We start from the raw sequence: 21,076 nt of genomic DNA, 5'->3' as shown, positions 1-21,076 counted from the left end.
ACAGCCGTAAAGTATGATTTTACCGTCCGCTAAAAATGCAGCGTATGTAAAGAATGGTGTTCACCTTCCGTGAATCGATAACCTCCATTGGAAAGGGTGCATTTTTACAGAGATAATCTGCAATAGCATTAGGTGATCTGTAAACTGCTAGTTCTCCTGTTATTTGTATATCTTCTTCAAGGGTGATGGGCCAGGCAGTCTGAAAAAATGTTAAAATAGTTTAAAAAAAAAAAGTAGTTTATTTGCTTATTTTACATTTTATGTTATTACATATAATATGCTTTGCAGTCCAAGCTGTCTCAGGATGTAGAGATTTGTTTTTCAGTTTGCATGTGCCAATATATAATTTATTTGCAATTGATTATTGTAGGAGACTTTTTGGTGAAGCTGAGACAATATACATTTTCAGAGAAATCCAAGATTATTCCCATAGGCATGCCAAACTAAAATGCCATTAATCAAATCACAATTTGGCAAACACATGTTGTTCATTCAGTCTTAACTAATATTTTCAGTATCTTTAAAATATCTATTTTCATACCGCATAGGAAAGTCAACGAAGGCTATGCGTGTAAAGTCTTTACCAACAATATCAGTATCCAGTGCACTGTTCTGAGTGTTAAATGAGCTAGCCCAGGTACATGGGATCTGCTGGGGATTTGTACTGGCAGGTTAGTTTAGGACTATGGTTACACATACTAATCCTGGCTCTCATACCACAATGTTCCTAGCTATACTTTCCTGTTGGCTTTAAAGAATAATAAAGATAAGAAACGCATAACACAAGATATACTATGTAATTCTAAATGTTAAATGCACTTCTTAAGACACTGCGTTGTAACAATGGTATTTCTTACCAGCTTTTGAAACTGTAAAAATTCTTCAAAGGTTGTCGGAGCTTCTTGCATTTTCTGCAGACTGTAGAATTAACTGACACAGGCAAACGTGATTACTGTAAAACGTCCTCACCAGCTTTTTATTTGCATTATTTAGCCTCTGTACATACTTGACAACAACATAAAAACTAAACACCTTGCATTTGTCTAATGCTTGCCTGTAGCGACCCGTCAGTGAATCTACCCCAATTTCATATTTGTTTTTAACTTTGTGAATATAAAACGTGTATGTAACTTCCCCGTAGGGTACTCTAATGAACACAGTTAAATAAATAAATAAAAAGCATTTGTTCACACGTACTTAAAAACCAAACGTGATTAATTTCAAAGCAACAAAGACGTTGGCTTTATCTATTTTATACACAAAACTCTCGCACAACCATTTCAGCAGTTACTAAGCAACCACAAGCAACCTCTGTCTTCCGGTGTGTTGGTAACACTTAAATCGGACGTAAGAAAGACTTCCGGTAATTTCTCTGGTATGCTCTTTGGTGAATTCAGATTTTTTTATGCGGTGCATTTTATTTTGTTTTTTTAACACTTATGCTATACTGTTGAACAAAAATCATTAAAAATAAAAGAAATATAAAAACTGTTGTCGCTTTACAGAGATATTAAGGTAAAATAGTAATAATCTTCAGTCGATGTTGCTTTCTTCCTGTAAATGTTGTTGTTGTTGTTGTTACACACTTAGGTAATGATAAATAATGTGTATCGCAAATTTTTAAAACTTTATCCTGATTTACAGGAGGAAGATTGTGTTGCAATAAATGTTAGGGGAAAATAAGTGATCCTAGTGCATGTTTCAATAAGGTTACACGTGCTCAAATTGACAGTCGTGTTTCTTCAAATTAATGCAATTAAACTTCTTTTAAAATAATCGTATTGGTACATGTATATTGTGTATTGCAAATCCAGCATTAGGAATACATAATAATTTCTTGCTGTCTCAATGTATTTTCAGAAAGAATCTTGAGTTACTGAGATGTCATCAACCCCAATGGCTTCCTTAACAGAATCAAACACTTTAGATTTCCCTGACAATCAAACTAAAACGTCAGCAAGTTTGAGTGATTCAACAAGCAAAGTTAACGAGCCTTTACAGAACCTTCACTTGGCATCTCATGAGGTACTTGAAAGAGCGCAGACGGCTGGAAGATCAAAGTGTTCAAAATGTAGTGGCTCAAGGATGTTTTATTGTTACACGTGTTGCTCTTTAGTAGGAGTGGGCCAGGAAGAGATCCCCAAAGTCAAGGTTAGTTCAACAACATGGTTTTACTGTACATTGTATATACTAATGTGCAAGCAGAATTGGAAGGTCATTTTTTCACTTTTATCTTTGAGCATATATATATATATATATATATATATATATATATATATATAAATTATTTACAGCAGGTCAGTCCTTAAACATGTACTGTAGCAGAGTTATGACAACAGTATCTCATATATAACGTCGACAAAAGGAAGCCCAGCAGTGGTAAAACTATATAAACAAATGCTTTCTGTAATGCACTTGACTTATAGTTTTAAAGCTGTAAATGTTCAAAGTTATGGATGGACTATTTTTCAGCTTCCACTGAAGATCGATATTATCAAACATCCTAATGAAACTGATGGTAAGAGCACAGCGGTACATGCTAAACTCATTTCACCAGATGATGTTAGTATTTATACGTACCCCTGCATTCCTGAATATGAAGATAAAAGGCACGAAGTAAGTATATATTTTGCTGTGTTTTTTTTTGTCACCTACAGGTATATATTTAAATATAGCAGCCTTGATAATGATTGTCTCCTAGCAGTCTATAGAGCAAAGTATTTGTGCTAAAATGTATTTTTGGCTTATGCCTTCATACACTGAATACTGTTGAAACCAAAAGAACAAGTTAACAGTACCTGAGAATTGTTTGCAATATTTTACCCCCCCAAAACCCACAAGCACAAATAGGAGATATACTCTTCACTGTTAAAGGGTAGATGGTTCTTATTTGTGTTTAAATCCTTAGGGCAGCAGTGTGGAGTAGTGGTTAGGGCTCTGGACTCATGACCGGAGGGTCGTGGGTTCAGTCCCCGGTGGGGACACTGCTGTTGTACCCTTGAGCAAGGTACTTTACCTAGATTGCTCCAGTAAAAACCCAACTGTATAAATGGGTAATTGTATGTAAAAATAATATGATATCTTGTAACAATTGTAAGTCGCCCTGGATAAGGGCGTCCGCTAAGAAATAAATAATAATAATAATAATAAAACTCCTAATCAAGTGAAAATAAGGATTGTGTAACATAATCAATATGTCAAAAATCTAAACTGAACTCTCCAGGTGTCATTGAATCTGTATTGACTCGTTGATTTTACTGTATTTTAGGTTGTGTTAGTTTTCCCAGGTCCAGATTCAGTTACAGTAGAAGACCTTACCAATCGGCTTTTAAGGCTTGCTGACAGGGACTCTCCGTGTCTCCAAGACCACCACAGATCAGCAGAAGAACCTGCTCCTAAAAGGATGAAGCAAGACACAACAGCAGAAGATGGTGAAGTCCCTTCTCCGAAGAAAGAAGCAGAGCAAGGGAGGCATAATCATCTTCTGAAAAGAGTTGTGTTTATTGACAGTACCTGGAATCAGACCAATAAAATAGTTACTGACGAACGACTTCAAGGTAATGGAATTTGTATTAAAAAATGAATAAATCAAAAGCATTCTTCCTGTTATTGTGATTATAAAGATTCCACATTTAGCAGCTCATCTTTGAATGCACTGTGGAATCATTGCATCAATCACATATCCCAGGTTTACCTGGACTCCCAGGTACTGTCAAAGGCTCTAGAAGTCCAGCTGTGTTTTATCCTGGTGGAGTGTAGATTGACCTAATCAACCCCCTCGTCTCTTTAGTTTATCTCTGATGCATGAAAACGTAAATGTCGCTGGTGTTTAGATCCACATCTGTCAAGATCAATGGAATAGACCCCATTGTCCATTTAGGGATCTCTCTTTTATCTTTTAATACTTGGCATTCTATTGTGTAAATAATGTAGGCTACATTCATAGGATTATATGTAGCTAATATTAATACTAATAGTATTTAGGATATTATTTGTTTCATATTTTATTTGTTTATTTTTTTAGCTTTGCTTCAAGTGGAATTGAAAACAAGGAAAACCTGTTTTTGGCGTCATCAGAAGGGATCCCCTGAAACGTACCTCTCCACTATTGAGGCTATTTACTATTTCCTGATAGACTTCCACCAGCAGTGTTTATCAGAAGAATATCACGGAGAATATGACAATCTCCTGTTTTTCTATTCATACATGTACAAGCTCATCAACAAAGCCAAGCATGCCGCTGGGAAACTTTGACTTCATAACACACTATACTGCAGATGCCCATCCAGTGCCAGCTTTACCCAGTCTTGTTGAATAATGGATTTTCATTTTCAACTTTTTTTTTTTTAACTGGTGAATTGTAAGCACACAAGTGACGCATTCCTTATTGTAAAATTCTAACTAGTTATCAGACATTGAACATTGTATAAACAGTTGTTATCAGCATTTTACAGATTCTGAAGAGGGATAAATACAAGCTGATGAAGGAATTACAATAATGTTTTTAAAGAGCTCCAAATCAGGTTTTCGGTGTGTGTCATTTGATTATAGTGCCTGGGTGTACTGACACAGTAGGATTAAAAGTCAGTTTGGGACTGTGAAGGATGATGGGTGGGTATTGCAGTACAGATGTTTAAAAATAATAGCTATGATTAATACATGGTCATACCCACAATAAACACATTTTTTATAATGCTATTTGTTTTTAATTACATGAGGTTTTGACATCACACAAGGGATGATGCAATACGTATAAACGTGGTAGTGTATTGAGATGAATTCCTCACACAATGTTCTGTTTTGAATTAAAATAAGGTCATCTTTCAAATTAAATTCATTTTCCCTCATTAAATGTTATAGGCCTACACAGGCAACTATCAATCACTCAAACAAGAATCACATTAGCTCATATGTAAAAGGAGGGTTAGTGGGTTTAAAAAAAAACAAAAAAACATTTGAACTTTAAACTTTCAAAGTATTTGTTTAATTTAAGTCAGGTTCACCAACTGTGATCAGAGCTGAATTGCACATACCTTATGCTAGTTACTTGTAACGTTCAACAGATTAAATCAATTTTTGTCCATTTGTCTATGAAAGTCACAGTGATTGAATGGTTGATATTTTGTGCCAATTAGGGCACTAAACAGCTTAATAGCCCTTTGTTTAAAATACTTTTGCCTTTTGAATCGGTGGTTGAACTTGTGCATCACCTAAGGCCGTGCTATGCTTGAGTTGCACTCCCATTTATTTTTAATCTTTTCAATATAAGTCCTGTCAAACATTCTTGCTTCCTAACATCTCTTTCTTGTTGTAAAGTGTCTGCCAACATTGTTACAACTGATGTAAGTTTCAAATTATAATTTTAACCTACAAATATCACATACAATGCAAAGCCTGTAACTTTATGAGCAAAACTGCAAGACAAGTGCATTATTTAATGACAGCTTCCCCTATACCTTTCCTTATTTATTTCTCCAAATGTATTTTTTGTTTCCAGCATAAGTGTGGAATTGTATAGCCAGTGTATTAAACTGGGCATAACATGAAGCCGGTTTAAAACATGATAATGATTGTGGCTTTTAAATGAGAACTGTTTGCACATTATTAAGTTAATTTAGGACACTGGTTCTTGACATCAATTTTATTACTCAGAAATGATTTAATTGAGCAGCACAATTTGTTTACTGTAGCTTGTTTAATCAGCCTCTTCTGTCTAGAAAATGTAAATAGAGACTAGAAATCCATGTGGATGAGAGATTGTGTCACAGTTAGTCTGTTCTGCATTACAGCTTTTTTTTTTATTTATTTACTTTCTAAATTGACATTAAAAGTCAAGGCACATAAACTGTAGTATTTACAAATCAGTACATTCAATTTGAGATGCATCATTTCTTATAGATATTGTTAATAATGGCTTTACAACAACATTACCAAAAATTTTGAATTTCAGCAAAATCTTTAAAACAGCCTTCTACAACCACAGTGTATGCATAGTTTATTTTCACAATCAATTTTTTTAAATCCTTTTATTAATTGTATATCTTTAACTATAAAAGATATTCAGAATTAAATCTCATACAAATTGAAGATTTTAGTAGAATGCCTCTCTGATTTTAGCCTGTAGAGAATCACATGTTTTCTTGGCATCCCCCAGCAGCATTGCGGTGTTGGGTTTGTAGAAAATAGGGTTGTCTACTGCAGCGTAGCCAACTCCAAGCGTCCGCTTCATCACGATCACCTGAGAGAGGAATGGGATGCATTGCTTAAGATTTACTTGACTTGCTTTCTTACTCATTTTACCTTAAAATGAATGTAACCAAAATATGAAGGGGGTTACAGAAAAACACAAGTCCCCAAAATTGAAAACGTGCTTTGATATACATATCAGGCAATTCAATACATAACATCATTCTAATATACTGTAATCGCCAATACCAACAAAGAAATAGAATGCAGGTCAAACATTTCTTTCCATCTTTGACTGCTCGCATGCCTTAAGGATGCAAAATCCTGTCCTTTGGACGAGATGTAAAACTGAGGTCCTACTGGAAGTGACAGCAGCAGCAGTTGTGATGCAAAGTTCACCCCCTAGTCTCTGTAAGTTGCTTTGGATAAAAGCGTCTGCTAAATACTGGTAATATGTTTTTTTTTTGGTTTTGGTTTTTTTTTTTAATATCGCTTTAACAAGACACATCAGGCAAAACAAATCCACATTAAATCAGAGTAGTTCACTAATGATTTCGAACAAGCAGCAGAAGAATAATAAAAATGCCTGTCACATGTGCTTAAGTAGTGCGACTATTCCCACAGTTCTGAAAGCTTTTCAGCTGCCTCACGCATTCGTGCAGTTCAACATTAAACAGATTGTGACAATTGTTTTGGTTACTGCCAGTACAAACCGAACAGTTAATGACAGCTTTATATACAGCTGTGGCCAAATGTTTTGCATCATCTAAAATTTAGGATTGAGTCTCTTAAAAAAAAAAAAAAAAAAATTAAAACAGATCTTATTTAACATCATGTAATGAAAGAAACTACAAAATTATATCGCAAAATGTCACATTTTTCTACATGAAAAACTACAAAGCGGTATGCAATTTAATATGTATACGGAACATTATTTCAGCAGGTTTCATTCGACTTCATGAAGCAAAATGAGTTAATTCTATAGGGGGGTGCCAAACTTTTGCGCATAGCTGTGCTGCATTTACTTCAAATACATGAAGCTCCTCTCCCTTACCTGCTTGGATTTCCAAACCTCCAGGACAGGCATCCCTGCAATTATGGAGTTTGGATCCTCCTGTGCAGCAGAGTTTACCGTGTCATTCGCACCAATAACCAAGGCCAAGTCCGTTTCTATGGTTACAGGATACACATTACCACGATTAGATCACACACGTTCATAGTCAGCTGCTTTTGTATTGCAAAAGAACAATAAATCAAAAGCTTCTTGAATGTAATCAGTGTGCTTTTTCTCCTCTCCCTCGCTCATCTAACCAAAATAAAGCCATCTGTTTGTAAGTGTGCAGCAGAGCAGCATGAAGACCGAGGTGCATTAAACAAAACGACAAATCTATTGCCAAAACATGAATTAATTCATGCTGTGGAGAGAATGTAAAAAAAGAGTTGTATATTGCAAACATACTGGTCCAGATTATAATCTCTAGTTTTAGTATGTCTTATTTTAATTATTCTGCTGCAGTTGGTGCTGAAGTCATACCTCAGCAGGCTACAACTAGACCTCTGCAGCATTCAGACTGCAGTAACCCCAAACGCAGAATCAATGTTTGGTGTATGTCTCCCAATAGTGGGCATTTAAGCATCTGCATAGTGCAAAGGTAATCTGCTGGACGTCGATAGGTACAGTATATGGCTGGTCCGCATTGACACTTTCATTTCTTTTTATTTCTCCCCCTGCGTTTCAGGAGTTGTTTTGAGTTGTGTGGGTTACAGATTTGCAGACCAGATCCCATTTTACCTGGGAAGTCCTCATTTATCTCATCCATTTCTAACACAACATCATAAGGAACACCAGCTTCAGCCAAAAGCACATTAAGCTGACCAGGCATGCGACCAGCAACCGGATGGATGCCAAACCTAATACAAACAAAACGAAAAACAAAAACAGCATTTCAGTTCCTGCATACCAGGAATGCAAGAAGACTACCTGAAGGCCAGGAAAGAAACAAAAAATTCTGGCAAGCGCTGTTAATGAGAAATCACCAACAGCACATTACATCCTGTCCTTAGTGTTGAACCCTTTCCAAAGCACTTGGATGTTACACTATACTCCCTGGTGTTTTCCAGAGACAAATGCATGGGGAAATCTGAGCTTGAATATAGCTTAACACCTTGTTTAAATAAAGATATCACATTATCTTCATAGACATGGAGGACAGTTGTATTATATATATATATATATATATATATATATATATATATATATATATATACACATATATATATATATATATATATATATATATTGTAAAAGAAACTCACCCACTCGGGTTCGTTGCCCCTTTAAAAATAGACCCAACACATTGGAATGGATTTTATTGCGCTGATGCGCTATTTTAATTCACACAAAGATAAAACAAACACAAAATAAACACCTAGCTCTTTACGAGCACTAACTAGACAGGCAGGTCCCTGACTCGCTCGCAGGACGGCTAAACCATTTACCTGCCAAACACCTTAAACAAAAACCACACAGGTTTAATGCAGCATACTTTTTTACCTCAGGACTGCCAGGAAGCAGAGCACTCCTTTCTGCCTCCTTCTCAGCAGCCACGAGCAGACTAGCTGCCTCTCTTAAATACCCTGCACCTGGTACTAATTTAACAATGGCTACCAGGTGCAGGGGATAATTAATACTAAAACAATTAACAAATTCAATTAAACAATAAAGCAAAACAAGTCAATTACACAAATGTGCATTCCGCACATGTTTTTTCTTCAGGGAGGCTTTAACCCCCTCCCTGCTGTCTTAAAATATATATATATATATATATATATATATATATATATATATATTTTATCTCAGATAAGATTAATTAAGAACTATACTCATGCAATCCCCTATATAGTATATATTACACAACTAATCCACAAAGGAGATCACCTTCAGGTTACACAGTTTACATGCACATGGTGTACTTTTCTGTATTTAAGGTCATCTAGAATGGCTGTAATAGTGTTTTCATTCATTGAATCGTGCTGCAAGTGCCTCTTCAGTAGATACAGAAAGAGAGGACATGCTTACCTTACACGTTTGCCCTGTTCCAGCAGCATTTTAATCATGTCAGCAATAGGGTACTGAGCCTTAGCAGCACACAGACCCCAGCCTTTAGGGAAAAAACAAGAGAGCCGTGCACATTAAATTGAACTGCTCTTACAATCACATACATTGTTAGGCATAACTGGCCCCTGAGCAACACTGCTGCCGATTTCCCAAGCTCAACAAATGGGGCAGGACACACCACTTTATTCTATAGAAATAAAGTGTACTTAAAACTGGGCATGGCATTTCCATGTAGTTAAAGAGAATCAGTCTCATGGATTACAGAATTTACAAGAGCATTTTCAGTCTTGCAAGTTCATACAGCAAACAGTTGTCTACTGTATAGTACCATTTTTCAATGTTAGTTAAAAAGGAAACATTGCCATTTCCATCTGCCCTACAGGCAATTTCTTTGACCAAGCATGTTTTGTTCTTAACCTTGGTTGTAGGGCAAAGTACTGAACTTGTCAGTCACACCCCTACATTTTATGCTTTTAACTTGCACTAGAATAGTTAGAACATAAAACCACAGGAAAGCTAATTATTATGATTTGGAACTGAACCGTCAAATCTCCATAAATATATTAATTTAATTTTTTGTATTTACTGTGAAATTAAGATTTCAAACTTACATATTTTTGCTTAATTTTCTAAATTGAATATAACTTTGTTGGTCTTTTGTCATCCCCAAAGTTTCTCTCAAAACTGTCTTCAAAATGTTTTCAATAATGGTCTTTCAGAAGGCAGGATTTTATATCCAGACAGCCTGTAATAGGAAGGACAGTGCTGCCACCTGGTGACTGAATACTTTAAAACTAGCAACATGTTCTGCGGGAATGCTCTCACCTGGTGTAATAACAATGGTATTCGCTTCTTTTATCATCTCAATTGCCTGATCCACATTTACTTCTGTATGGGTTCCAACAATCTCCATGGGCTTTCCAGAACCAGTGGAAGAAGTACCGTAACCTCCAAGGATAACATTGGGTAGCGATCGATTCATTGCCTACAGTGTCAGAAACTGTATTATCATCTGCCACACATCAGAACCAGTACTGGATATCTGAGGAAATAAACTTCAAGGCCTTTCAAACTGATTTGAGTCGCCCTAGAATGCATACATTTAGCCAAATGTTTTTTTTCTAAATAGGTTACCCATTTTTGAAAAATAAATAAATCAAGCAAAAGCTTAATTCATTACTATTTACAAATTTTGATTGATTTTTTATTTTAAATGTTATAAACCACAGTTCTGCTATGTTAGTTACTAGGAATTAAAACAAGTAAAAGTGACCCACTATCTTTGTATTGATCAACTTATCAACACAAAGCTTTCAGGAATGCAAAATGTTTTTCAGTCAGTCTGCTTAATAATGCAAGAAATCAGCCTATAAACAGTCTCCCCTGTCTCAATTCTATTTCCACACTATGTGATCTGCTTACCACACACATGATGTAAGAAAGGATAGCCCCAGAGGATCCAATCAGAGCGCCAACAATTGTCATGAGATTGTTGTCCAGCAGGAATCCCTCAGCACACAGGGCCCATCCGGAGTAGCTGTTGAGCACAGTGATCACCACAGGCATGTCAGCACCTCCGATAGCTGCTGTCAACGTCACCCCCTACAAGACAAACAGGGCATCAACACTACCAACCCAGCAGAGGAACACATCCTTTTAACCCTTCTAGTAATCATTTTGGAGTAGTATTCAGACCAGATTAACTGGTTCACTTATTCGTTTTAGATTTTGCTCCCCCCCCCCCAAAAAAAAAGTAGCAGAACAGACCATGGAGTATATGATGTTTCTGCAGATCAAATAAAACAATGCCTAAGCCTTCACATCAAAATGTGCCATTTTGGATTGAAGTAAAAGGATTGGAACTGGAGAGACTAGTTTTATATTTCAAGAAAAGAAACAGCACTGTAAAGAAGTGGAAAAGGTACCAAGGGTGGTAAATAAAATCCTACCCCAGGGGCATCACATTCTGCCCTTATGCTTGTTTCACAAAACACCAAATTAAAAAAATTAAAAAAACACTCACTCCACAGAGTAACATTGTTGGTTCTTACCATGACTGTGGAGAGCCCTGAAACTCCAATCAAGCACCCCATGCCTGTAGTGTAACTGGGGTCCAGCATGAAGGGAATCATGCCACACACTGAGGCGGTCATCAGACCGGCATTAAGAAGATGCCGACCAGGCAGAAGCAAGGGAGCAGAGCTCAGCAAGCCTACAATGGATCAATACAAATATATATCAACAACATGGAGTGAATATGTTATACCTATACTATGCATTGCTTATTACTATTCAGAGTTCATACAGTTCAACACCCATTCCAGAGAACACAAACTGCCTGTTGCGCAGGTCTTTCAGAGAGCTGACTTCTCCACGTCTCCTAGGATGGTCTCCAAGGTCCTGGCAGACTTGAAAGCATGTTTGTCATCTTGCTAATCTCAAAATACACACGATCCAGTTTTTCATAACCAGAGCCTTTCCTGTAAATTCTTCTGGAAGTGAATGTTTGCTAACAATTCAAGCAAAGCACACAAGGCACTGAACAGAATCTGACCCGTGCCTCAAGGCTGCCATGAAGTCTGCTGTGAGGATATAAACAAACTTCCAGGGAGGTTTACTTTCAGTTCGGTTCATGTTTTCTTAAAAAAAAAAAAAAAAAAAAAAAAAAAGTTAACTGTACCTTGTAGCTTTCCATAGGCTACCAAAGACCCACTAAATGTGACCCCACCAATGTACGTTCCCAGGTAAGCCACGGTCTTGAGGACGTTAGCAGAAGGATGGACATCAAGGTGAGGGTACTCGATCATATACTCAGCAACACAGGTGAGAACTGCAGCCAGGCCCACTAGACTGTGAAAAGCTGCCACGAGCTGAGGGAGATCAGACATCTCAATGCGCTTGGCAATGGTGAGGCCTACAATAGCAACAGCATTGAGAAGGAGTCACTCAAAAAGGTATTTTTTGCACTCAAACTGAATTTGAAATACAGTATTTGAAGCAGGTATTAGTAGAGTTTTTTTTTTTGCTTTTTGTTTGTTTTTTGGTGCATACCTATCGTGCCCCCAGAGGCCATGGCAACAGACATTTGAGACAGTAACTCTGGGGATGGTTTAAGACTACCCAAAGTGGCAGCAATCCCTCCAGCCACTCCTATCATCCCCAGTGCATTTCCCAGTCTCGAGGTTCTCTGGGCTGAAAGGCCAGCCAGTGCCCCCACACAGCACATTCCTGAGCCGAGATACATCATCTACAATGAGAAATCATGGTTAAAAAAAAAGAAAAACTATATATATATATTTTAAAGCGCACAGTGCCACTTGGAGGTTAATATTGGAATTGCAGTTTATTTTACTAGTAGATAATGTTAACTATTGGATAAATGTTGTAAATACCTCAAAAGATATACATTACCTGCTCAATGTTGTATCCACTAGCAACAGAAGCACCATATCCACCCACAAACACAGCTCCAGGTATCATATACAAATAGTTGTACTCTGGGGGGTCTGTAGGACGTTTGAACATGTCAAGCATCCTCTGAGTAATCGTGAAACCACCTACAGTCAGTCACCATGGGGACAAAGAAGAAATTAGCATCAGACTAACTGAGGAAAAGAAATCTGCATGACATAAGGACTGTGTGATCATACCTGCAATGTTAATAGAGGACACAAAGGCAGCAAGCAATGCCAGGGTTTCAGGGAAACTGGAAGGGGTGTAAGCCCCGCCCATCAGCACCAGACCACCAACAGCTGTGAGACCTGCAGCAACAATCACATGATAGTAATCACTTTTAAAAACAGACTGTATCCTACATACACATGTAGTACAATAGTAGATTACTGATACAACATTATCTTAGGCAACATGTCCACTGAACCAAAATGTGCCAATCAAGCTTTTTAGTTTCTTTTAAAAAAAGTCACATGAACAAATGAAAATATATCCTGATGTTCCCTCACAGGAGCCCCTTTGTAGCACTACAATGGCAGATATTAGTATCTTTAGCACTGAAACCTAAAAAGGACTTTTACCAGAAATCGCGTTGGTGACCGACATCAGTGGGGAGTGCAGGGCCGAAGTGACCCCCCAGACTGTGTGATATCCCACAATCCCAGCCAGACCAAACGTGGTGACCATCTGAGTAAATGCAGCGTTAGGGGAAATCATACCCAGCCCCACAACTCCTGATAAACCTGAAATTATAAAAAAACACTACTTCAGGAACTGAAACATTTATTGTAATACATATTTTCAATTACAATGCAATATTGAAATTCTTAAATAAATGTTAAATAATAAAAATGCACGTCACAGATCTGTTTAAAGCACACCTTACCTGCCGTATAGACGCCAGCAGAGGTTATCGTTTTTCTAAACGGAGAGATCTCGGCCACTTTTTCTGCTTCTAACTCTGCGAATGACTTCTGTTTGGGAGGAGCAGGTGGTGGAAGAGTCTTGGGTAAAGGGGCTGGGAATAGGTTTTTGCCTTCCTGGGAAAGAGTGTGAAATCAGCCAGTATAGTAAAGAGTCATACAGTACAGTCCACCTTTAGACTGAAGTGTATCCAGTCTGGTTAAATTCTAGACGTGTACAAGATACATGGCGCGTTCATTTAAATGTGCACAGGCAAGCTGTAAGCAATAGCAACAATTACATTCTAATATGCCATTGGATTAAAGAAAACTATCTGCAGCAAAACAAAAAAAACATAGCTGTGTTTATTAATCCAACCTGCACACAATAGTCTCCTAGAACTGGATTAGATCAAACTTAATTCAACCTGATAAACTCTTTTTTGTTTCTGTACTGGCAACAACAAAAACAAACTTTGCTAATTGGAAACACTGTATCAGAGGAATTTGTATTGAAATACTTCCCTGCAGCTTGTGTTTAAACTGTCTGACATTCAAATAAACCAAAAACAGCAGCCGGCTTTTAAGATTAAGAGGACAACTGGGAGGGAAGCACATGAAAGAATGGAAATCTCATGAGTAATATTGGAACGACCGTCCAATCAAAAAACGAGGCACCTACCTTCATCACCACAGTGCCTCTGATAACATGGTCAGCAGTTCCATAGTCAAAATCTTCCTTGGGCTCAAAATAGAAGTATTCCTTGTCAGGACTTATTCCCTTCAATAATTTCAAAACATTATTGGAGTACAGAGTGCTGGCTTGGCTTGGCATTCTGCTGGGCAAATCAGTATATCCAATGTGAGTGACGCCCTAATAAACAAAAAAACAAACACATAGGATTTATTTGTATTCAGTGTATGCTAGTAGGACACTTTGTTACTTTCAAAGTATTGGACTTTGCTAGTACTTTTCATTGAGTTTGCATGAAAACGGATAGTAAACTTGTAAGTCGCAAGCAGTGGGTACCATTGTTCGATCTTCAGGAACTCTAGGTTTTCCCAGATTAATGTTAAGGTTAAAATAGTCTAACCTTGTGGACATGGAGCTCCCCGGGTTTGGTGGTTTCAACATTTCCTCCAGCTTCAGCAGCAAGATCCACAATTACCGAGCCATCCTTCATTGACTCCACCATGTACTTTTTTATTAGTACGGGCGCCGTTTTTCCTGTGGAGGAGGCATTTCAAATAAAAATACAACAGTAAAGGAATTATCGAAAACGGAATTTCTTGCAAGCTGCAATCAAGGTTCTACCTGGACTCCCGGTTAGGGAAACAGAATGTTACACTTGCTGTGTTCTAACCACCCCTACCATGTGCAAGTGAAATCCATCTTAAAATACTAAAAGAAGAATCTGCAAAATACAGCCGTGGGAAACTGCTAATTAAAGTACACAATCAAATGTTGATGCTCAATTTACAACGGGGACAGTGCAATTTGTATTAAAGTTTGTTGTGTTTATGAATTGAATAGGAGGTGTTTTTACCTGGAATTAGTGCAGTGCTGATAACAATATCCACATCCTTACACTGTTTAGCAAACAATTCCATTTCTGCTTCAATAAACTCTTTGGACATCTCTTTGGCATAACCGCCCACCCCATCTCCTGACTCTGCCAGTTCCACCTCCAGGGGCTCAGCTCCGAAGGATTTAAACTGCTCAAGAGCAGCTTCCCTGTAAATAAATAATAAAAAAAACACTGGGATTTAGTAAATAAACAGAGAGGGCGGGTTCCCACATGACAAACAGGATTCCCCGTCACAAATATATTTAAATAACATAACAAATCGACTTGACCATGTCATTTACACTGCACACTTAAATTCTTTCTTGTTCACATGTGTAGATGAAGGTTTACCTCGTGTCAAATCCTCTGACAATGGCTCCCATAGACTTCGCTGCTCCGGCAGCAGATAACCCAGCCACACCACCACCGATTATCAATACCTGACCGACACAAAGATATACAACTGGTAAGAGCAATTCGCACACTTGCATGGCATTGGGGATAAGACCTTAGTTTCCAATGCTTTACATGTTCTAGGACATTCATTATTCTCAACTTCACAGCCCTGCAATATGATCCAACAAGATATTTTTTTTTTTTTTAAGTAAAACTGCAGTATCAAACAGCACTCAGATTAAGGGTTCTCTCCAACACAAGTAAATGCAAACTTAAAAGCTAACTGCCTTGTGTTTAGAGCTTTAGAGCTTGTAGGACTGACTGTGCTTAGTAACCATATTTCAGTCATGTGAAACCCAATTCTGAAATCACACTTTATCTGAACCATTTTTATCATGTCAGAAACAAAACCAATTTACAAAAGACAGTATGTGTTTCTCCAACCCATCTGCAAATGCACATGAATTTGACAGCAGATCACTGTTCCCAGTTAGCCTGTTAGCATCAGGAATCAAACAGAACTGTATTCACCTTTGCCGGAGGGACTTTTCCAGCTGCTGTAATCTGGCCAGTAAAAAATCTTCCAAAATGGTTTGCTGCCAGAATAACAGCCTTGTACCTGGAACAAAAAAAATAGGTTAGCGTGTACTGCTTTGTTATTTCTTTTGTATTTGGAATACATTTATTTTTCATTATTATTATTTATTTCTTAGCAGACGCCCTTATCCAGGGCAACTTACAATTGTTACAAGATATCACATTATACATTATTTCACATTATACAGATATCACATTATTTTACATACAATTACCCATTTATACAGTTGGGTTTTTACTGGAGCAATCTAGGTAAGGTACCTTGCTCAAGGGTACAACAGCAGTGTCCCCCACTGGGGATTGAACCCACAACCCTCCGGTCAAGAGTCCAGAGCCCTAACCACTACTCCACACTGCTGCCCTTATTCAAAAAGTATTCTCCTATAAAACTGTCTTTGAACCTCAAAATCCTGTACTAAACCTATTCCGATTGAATCAACAGCAATGATACTGTTATTAAAAAAACAAAAAAACACCAAATTCTTAGGTAGAAAAATATTATTGAATCTCAAAGTGCTGTAGCTAGGGTAGTCAATTATTCTATCAATAAAACAATGACATGCCTTCTTACCCTGCAATATTAGCCATTGAACTTAGAGCATCGTATCCTTGAGCAATGGTCACTCGGGGGACCTGATCCATTGCCAGGACGGTGACTTTTTGTTTTGAAAGCTTGTCCATAAGATCAGGGTTTTGTGCTGGGTATATAAAGCTAACTAGGGTGGCTTTCGGTTTAAGTAGCTCAGCTTCATGTATTCCCAAGACATTGTTAAAAGTTGGAGCCCTTACCTGAAGGGGGTGGTAGAAAAAAAAAAGTATAAACGCAGACATTAGGCATGTTATGTAACTAAAAAATATATAAAAATGTCACAAAAAAAAAGAAACATTAAATTAATTTAGATAACAAGGACTGCTTAAAATTCCTTGTACAACATTTTTTTTTTTTTGCTATATGCGGCCAATTCCTGTTACTCAAATATTACCAAAGAATGCTGTCGACATTACCTGTTTTATGAACATCTAGTAAACCTATATGGATCTTCTTATTTTGGCAGGTAATTTGCCTAGATCAGTAGGATCATTTTGTATTGGTTGTATTATATGCTACCTAATTGACCAGGTCTCCCTTGAAAAAGAGATTTTAATCTCAGTGGGCCTTACCTCGTTAAATAAAGGTTAGATTAATTAAAAAAAAAAAAAACAATGAAAAAGTCTTACTGCCGCTAACATATATTTCTCAACCGTATAAAAAGGAAGGACATTACACACATAAAAGTACACATGAAAAGTCCCGCTAAGTGTTTTTACATGTAAAGGCATTCTATATTTGTTGCTTTTACCTAGACTGCATTGAACAGTATGCATGCATTTGTAACTTGCCTTCAGAACAAGATCCGAGCCAAAAACAGCCTTTGCGTCGTTAATCTTGGCACCTGCTTCCCTGTATTGGTCGTCAGAAAACTTTGCCTGCTCCCCAGCCCCTGTCTCAACCTGCACGCTAAACCCCTGCTTGACCATGGCCTGGACCCCCGCAGGGGTCACTGCCACCCTCTTCTCATTCTTCAAGATCTCCTTCGGAACTCCAACCAAGAGGTCTGTATAACGAACTCCTGAAATGGCAAAACATTTTGGTTGTGTGTGTGTGTGTGTGTGTGTTTATTATCGACCCAGTTCAAGGAAATGTTTAGCTATGCATCACACAGTAAACGGACTGGATCTTTTTTGTTTTGCTTCCCTAAGCTACAACAGATTTTGCAGATGACATTCACAACCTGAGCATGCCCGTTTGATTCACTGAGTGACAAGAACAGTGTAAACAAATTGGAAAGTCTATTAGACCTAGTTTTTGAGTACAAGGCACAGAAGGGTAAACTAAGAACCACTGTAATGAACTGATATAGGAATCGCATTTTAATATACAATCTAACAGAACCCCCCCCCAAAAAAAAAGAAATCTAATTAATAAACAGTTAACGCTAGGGAGTCCCTGTGATAGAACTATGAGAGCTGAAAGAAATAAAGATGAACCTGGCTCTGGCTAACCCGGTCACTACTCACTAATATAAATAAATAGAAAATAAATAATATGTTTATCCCTGAAGTATCCCTTAAGGAAAAAAAATATTAAGATATGGTGTAACTAATGCAATAGCCAGAAGATGTTGACATTTTCCAGTCGGATTCTAGTTTCAAATACCTCTCCTTAATTGGCATGGTTACTTCCCACTGCACCAAGACATTATTAGCAGCTGCTTGGCATTCAGCCAGTCTCACATCACAGTTAGGCCTCTGAAGGGCCTGTCAAACTGAAAGTCTGAAAAATTTCATATCTGGGACTCTAAAAGGAGAAAAAAAAATCTCATAGAAGCAGTGCCGTACCACAGCTGTGACACTTACGAATGTTTGACTTGCAGTTAATTGAATGGGACTGCTAAAGTAAGCAAGTGGCTTTCACCTTAAATTGACCTTTTCGGCTGTAAAATCCAGAACTATGGAGTTCAATGGAAAAGTTAAATAAAACTTTGGGGAAATGAACGGCATTTGTTTTGTTTAATATTCATCCACATTGAAAACGCTGAAGTGCTTTTTATAAAGGTTAATGACTTAACCGTGCAACAAAGTGCACTAAATGAGCTGGCATCAACACCATTCCTTTTCCACACTGATAAACTAAAAACAAACACCACTTAATGGAAAATCACAAACAGACCTGAGAGAAAAAAATATATATATGAAGCTGCCAACTACATTTAACAACATGAACTTGTATCACCTTAAAGTCAAAACCGTACCTTTTGATGCTTGTTGGTTCCATAAAATTGGGAACGTTTTAAAATGTCTTTTTCCAGGTGCTCTTTGCAATGTCCTTAGGTGAACAACTTGAATCAAAGGGACGGAACTGCTGGAGGCATAGCGCAGGAGGCAAGCCATGGCTTACAAAATGTCGCTCTTGGTCCAGTTGGGCTGAAGGTTAAATAAAATGCAAACGTGAGCTGTGGGTCTCAGACACGATAAAACATCCTCAACTCCTCAGATGGTCACCTAGTTATTGTCCTCAAGCCCATCTACAAGCTACCCTAAAAACGCCTGTGACTCTCAAGTCCAGGGACACCACCAGTGTGACATTACAGTGTTCCAGGGAACACACTGCCTGCCAAGATGTTACACAGCAACGCGAGACCTGGAAGTGTGACTGCATATGACACACTGCCAATTTAAAAGATGTTCTGTATCTGACTGCTACATCTACAGAAGTATAACTTAATAACTAATAACACAAAGCTGAAAGTGGGCAATGCATATCTCCACATTGAAATAAAACTGCCCCAGTACAAGACTGCCACACAGTTATATAGTACTGTGGGTAAGGTAGGGATTAAGAGCCTGGAGTAAAATGCAGACATTTAACATTGAAAGTTGAATGACAGCAGCATACAAATATGATATATTTTCTGTACTTAAAGCTACAGTAATTGGAGGTGGCATTACCAGACCTTTTATTCCCTTAAAAGTTACTTAGGCTCAATTTGTGTATTTAATGATTCATTATGTTTTCTTGCCATATTACATTTTCACATCCATACACGATTACCCAGTACTCCTATAAATAATGTAGTAGCATAGAGTAAGCTTTGTGAAAACATTAGGAAGTTCTAACAGAAATATCGCAAATGTTCATCTATTTAGCAGGTGTTAAACATCTGTAATTGCAAATTCATCCCTCCACCAATATTATGAAGCCATATACAATCAACTAGCCATAGAAAACAACCAAAAAAGAAAACGTGCGCGTAACTACATTTCAGTCAACAGGTAATATTTTTGATTAACAGCAGCATTATCCAACAGTAGGTTGTGTGGTCCAGTGGTTAAAGAAAAGGGCTTGTAACCAGGAGGTCCCCAGTTCAAACCCCACCTCAGCCACTGACTCATTGTGTGACCCTGAGCAAGGCACTTAACCTCCTTGTGCTCCGTCTTTCGGGTGAGACGTAGTTGTAAGTGACTCTGCAGCTGATGCATAGTTCACACACCCTAGTCTCTGTAAGTCGCCTTGGATAAAGGCGTCTGCTAAATAATTAAAAAAAAAAAAAAAAAAAGTCTTGTCCACAGCATTGCAGATAAGCAGTCTCACATTTACAGTATCTCTCACTAACGCGTCTTGTGTCTGAGATAAATTAGCATTTCTGGTTACTGCGTCTGGATGATGAAATGTAACAAAATTACACCTGGTAGCTATTATCAACAGCACAGGACCTACGCGTATTATACTTCAAACAGCCGCCAGATTTGTTTCCAAAACACTAACGGCAGCTCCGTAAACACCTGCCAATTAAGAAAGACACCGTCAGTATGATAACTCAAAAACCACTAACCTGAGTCTAGAGGTTATTTTCCTAACGGATGCAAATAGTGCTCAACACAAGTTTTACATATTTTTATGACCACAATGACCTTCACGTCAGTTCCGTATTTTAATGACTTTGAGCTGCTTAATGTGCTATAAATAGGGGGCCAGGTGATTGGACCGCTTGGTGAATTGGCACAGGTTGTTGAGTGCTGCCGAAGCGCAGAAGTGGCCATGTGATTAAACCCCGACACAATACTTTTTTTTTTGGGGGGGGGGGGGGCGTAATACAAATTTGCATCAAACTTTCTTAATGTTATCTTTGTGGTATTTAACGTAACGCCTTTTCCTATATATATATATATATATATATAGAACATAGTAGTAGACTTTATTCCTGTGATGCAATTCCTCTTACAGGTATGTTGCAGAAACCTTTCTCATATCAGATTAAATTCAGATAATAAGCTGACTACAGTGTTTAAAATGTCCTGGGTGCTTGCAGTTTCAG

The 21,076-nt window shown here is 37.7% G+C and overlaps 3 protein-coding genes across 10 annotated transcripts in view; 1 reads left to right on the top strand and 2 right to left on the bottom strand.

Moving 5' to 3' along the window:
* Positions 1-1,287, bottom strand: part of LOC117428102 (protein FAM227B-like) — a 40,783-nt gene extending 39,496 nt beyond the window's left edge. For 2 of the 6 annotated variants that reach the window (XM_034901936.2, XM_058995116.1), the window contains exons 1-2: positions 858-1,281; positions 65-199 (exon numbers count right to left, since the gene is read on the bottom strand). In XM_034901936.2, the coding sequence (XP_034757827.1) occupies positions 65-199; positions 858-908 (186 nt within the window). In that variant the 5' untranslated portion in view covers positions 909-1,281. Of the gene's footprint in view, positions 1-64; positions 200-857 lie in introns of all 6 variants that reach the window. The other 4 variants (XR_009308044.1, XR_009308043.1, XR_009308042.1 and 1 more) reach the window with 4 other exon arrangements.
* Position 1,288: 1 nt separating this feature from the next.
* Positions 1,289-4,698, top strand: LOC117963124 (tRNA-uridine aminocarboxypropyltransferase 1-like). Of its 3 annotated transcripts, none has more exons than XM_058995114.1 (5): positions 1,289-1,363; positions 1,861-2,151; positions 2,473-2,616; positions 3,269-3,557; positions 4,025-4,698. In XM_058995114.1, exons 2-5 carry the CDS (start codon positions 1,882-1,884, stop codon positions 4,252-4,254), a joined length of 933 nt encoding a protein of 310 aa, XP_058851097.1. In that variant the 5' UTR covers positions 1,289-1,363; positions 1,861-1,881; the 3' UTR covers positions 4,255-4,698. The 3 variants fall into 3 exon arrangements, with proteins under 3 accessions (XP_058851097.1, XP_034757826.1, XP_034757825.1); XM_034901935.2 differs by having other exon boundaries at positions 1,289-1,375; XM_034901934.2 differs by lacking the exon at positions 1,289-1,363 and adding an exon at positions 1,378-1,515.
* A 517-nt stretch (positions 4,699-5,215) lies between these two features.
* On the bottom strand, positions 5,216-20,706 carry LOC117964208 (NAD(P) transhydrogenase, mitochondrial-like). Its single transcript, XM_034907009.2, has 22 exons — positions 20,594-20,706; positions 19,013-19,184; positions 17,601-17,830; positions 16,792-17,009; positions 16,155-16,242; positions 15,579-15,667; positions 15,207-15,394; positions 14,754-14,887; positions 14,342-14,533; positions 13,644-13,797; positions 13,339-13,500; positions 12,955-13,065; positions 12,716-12,861; positions 12,356-12,551; positions 11,985-12,218; positions 11,356-11,516; positions 10,727-10,906; positions 10,130-10,289; positions 9,266-9,347; positions 7,979-8,097; positions 7,241-7,356; positions 5,216-6,238 (listed from the first exon to the last, which is right to left on the bottom strand). The coding sequence occupies exons 2-22, from the start codon at positions 19,149-19,151 to the stop codon at positions 6,092-6,094; spliced, it is 3,246 nt and encodes a 1,081-aa protein (XP_034762900.2). The 5' UTR covers positions 19,152-19,184; positions 20,594-20,706; the 3' UTR covers positions 5,216-6,091.
* Positions 20,707-21,076: the final 370 nt, after the last annotated feature.

This window comes from Acipenser ruthenus, chromosome 21, assembly GCF_902713425.1.
Source record: "Acipenser ruthenus chromosome 21, fAciRut3.2 maternal haplotype, whole genome shotgun sequence".
In the NCBI taxonomy this organism is placed as follows: Eukaryota; Metazoa; Chordata; class Actinopteri; order Acipenseriformes; family Acipenseridae; genus Acipenser; species Acipenser ruthenus.
Note: the sequence above shows the minus strand (reverse complement) of the source record. Positions and strands in the feature narration are given on the sequence as shown.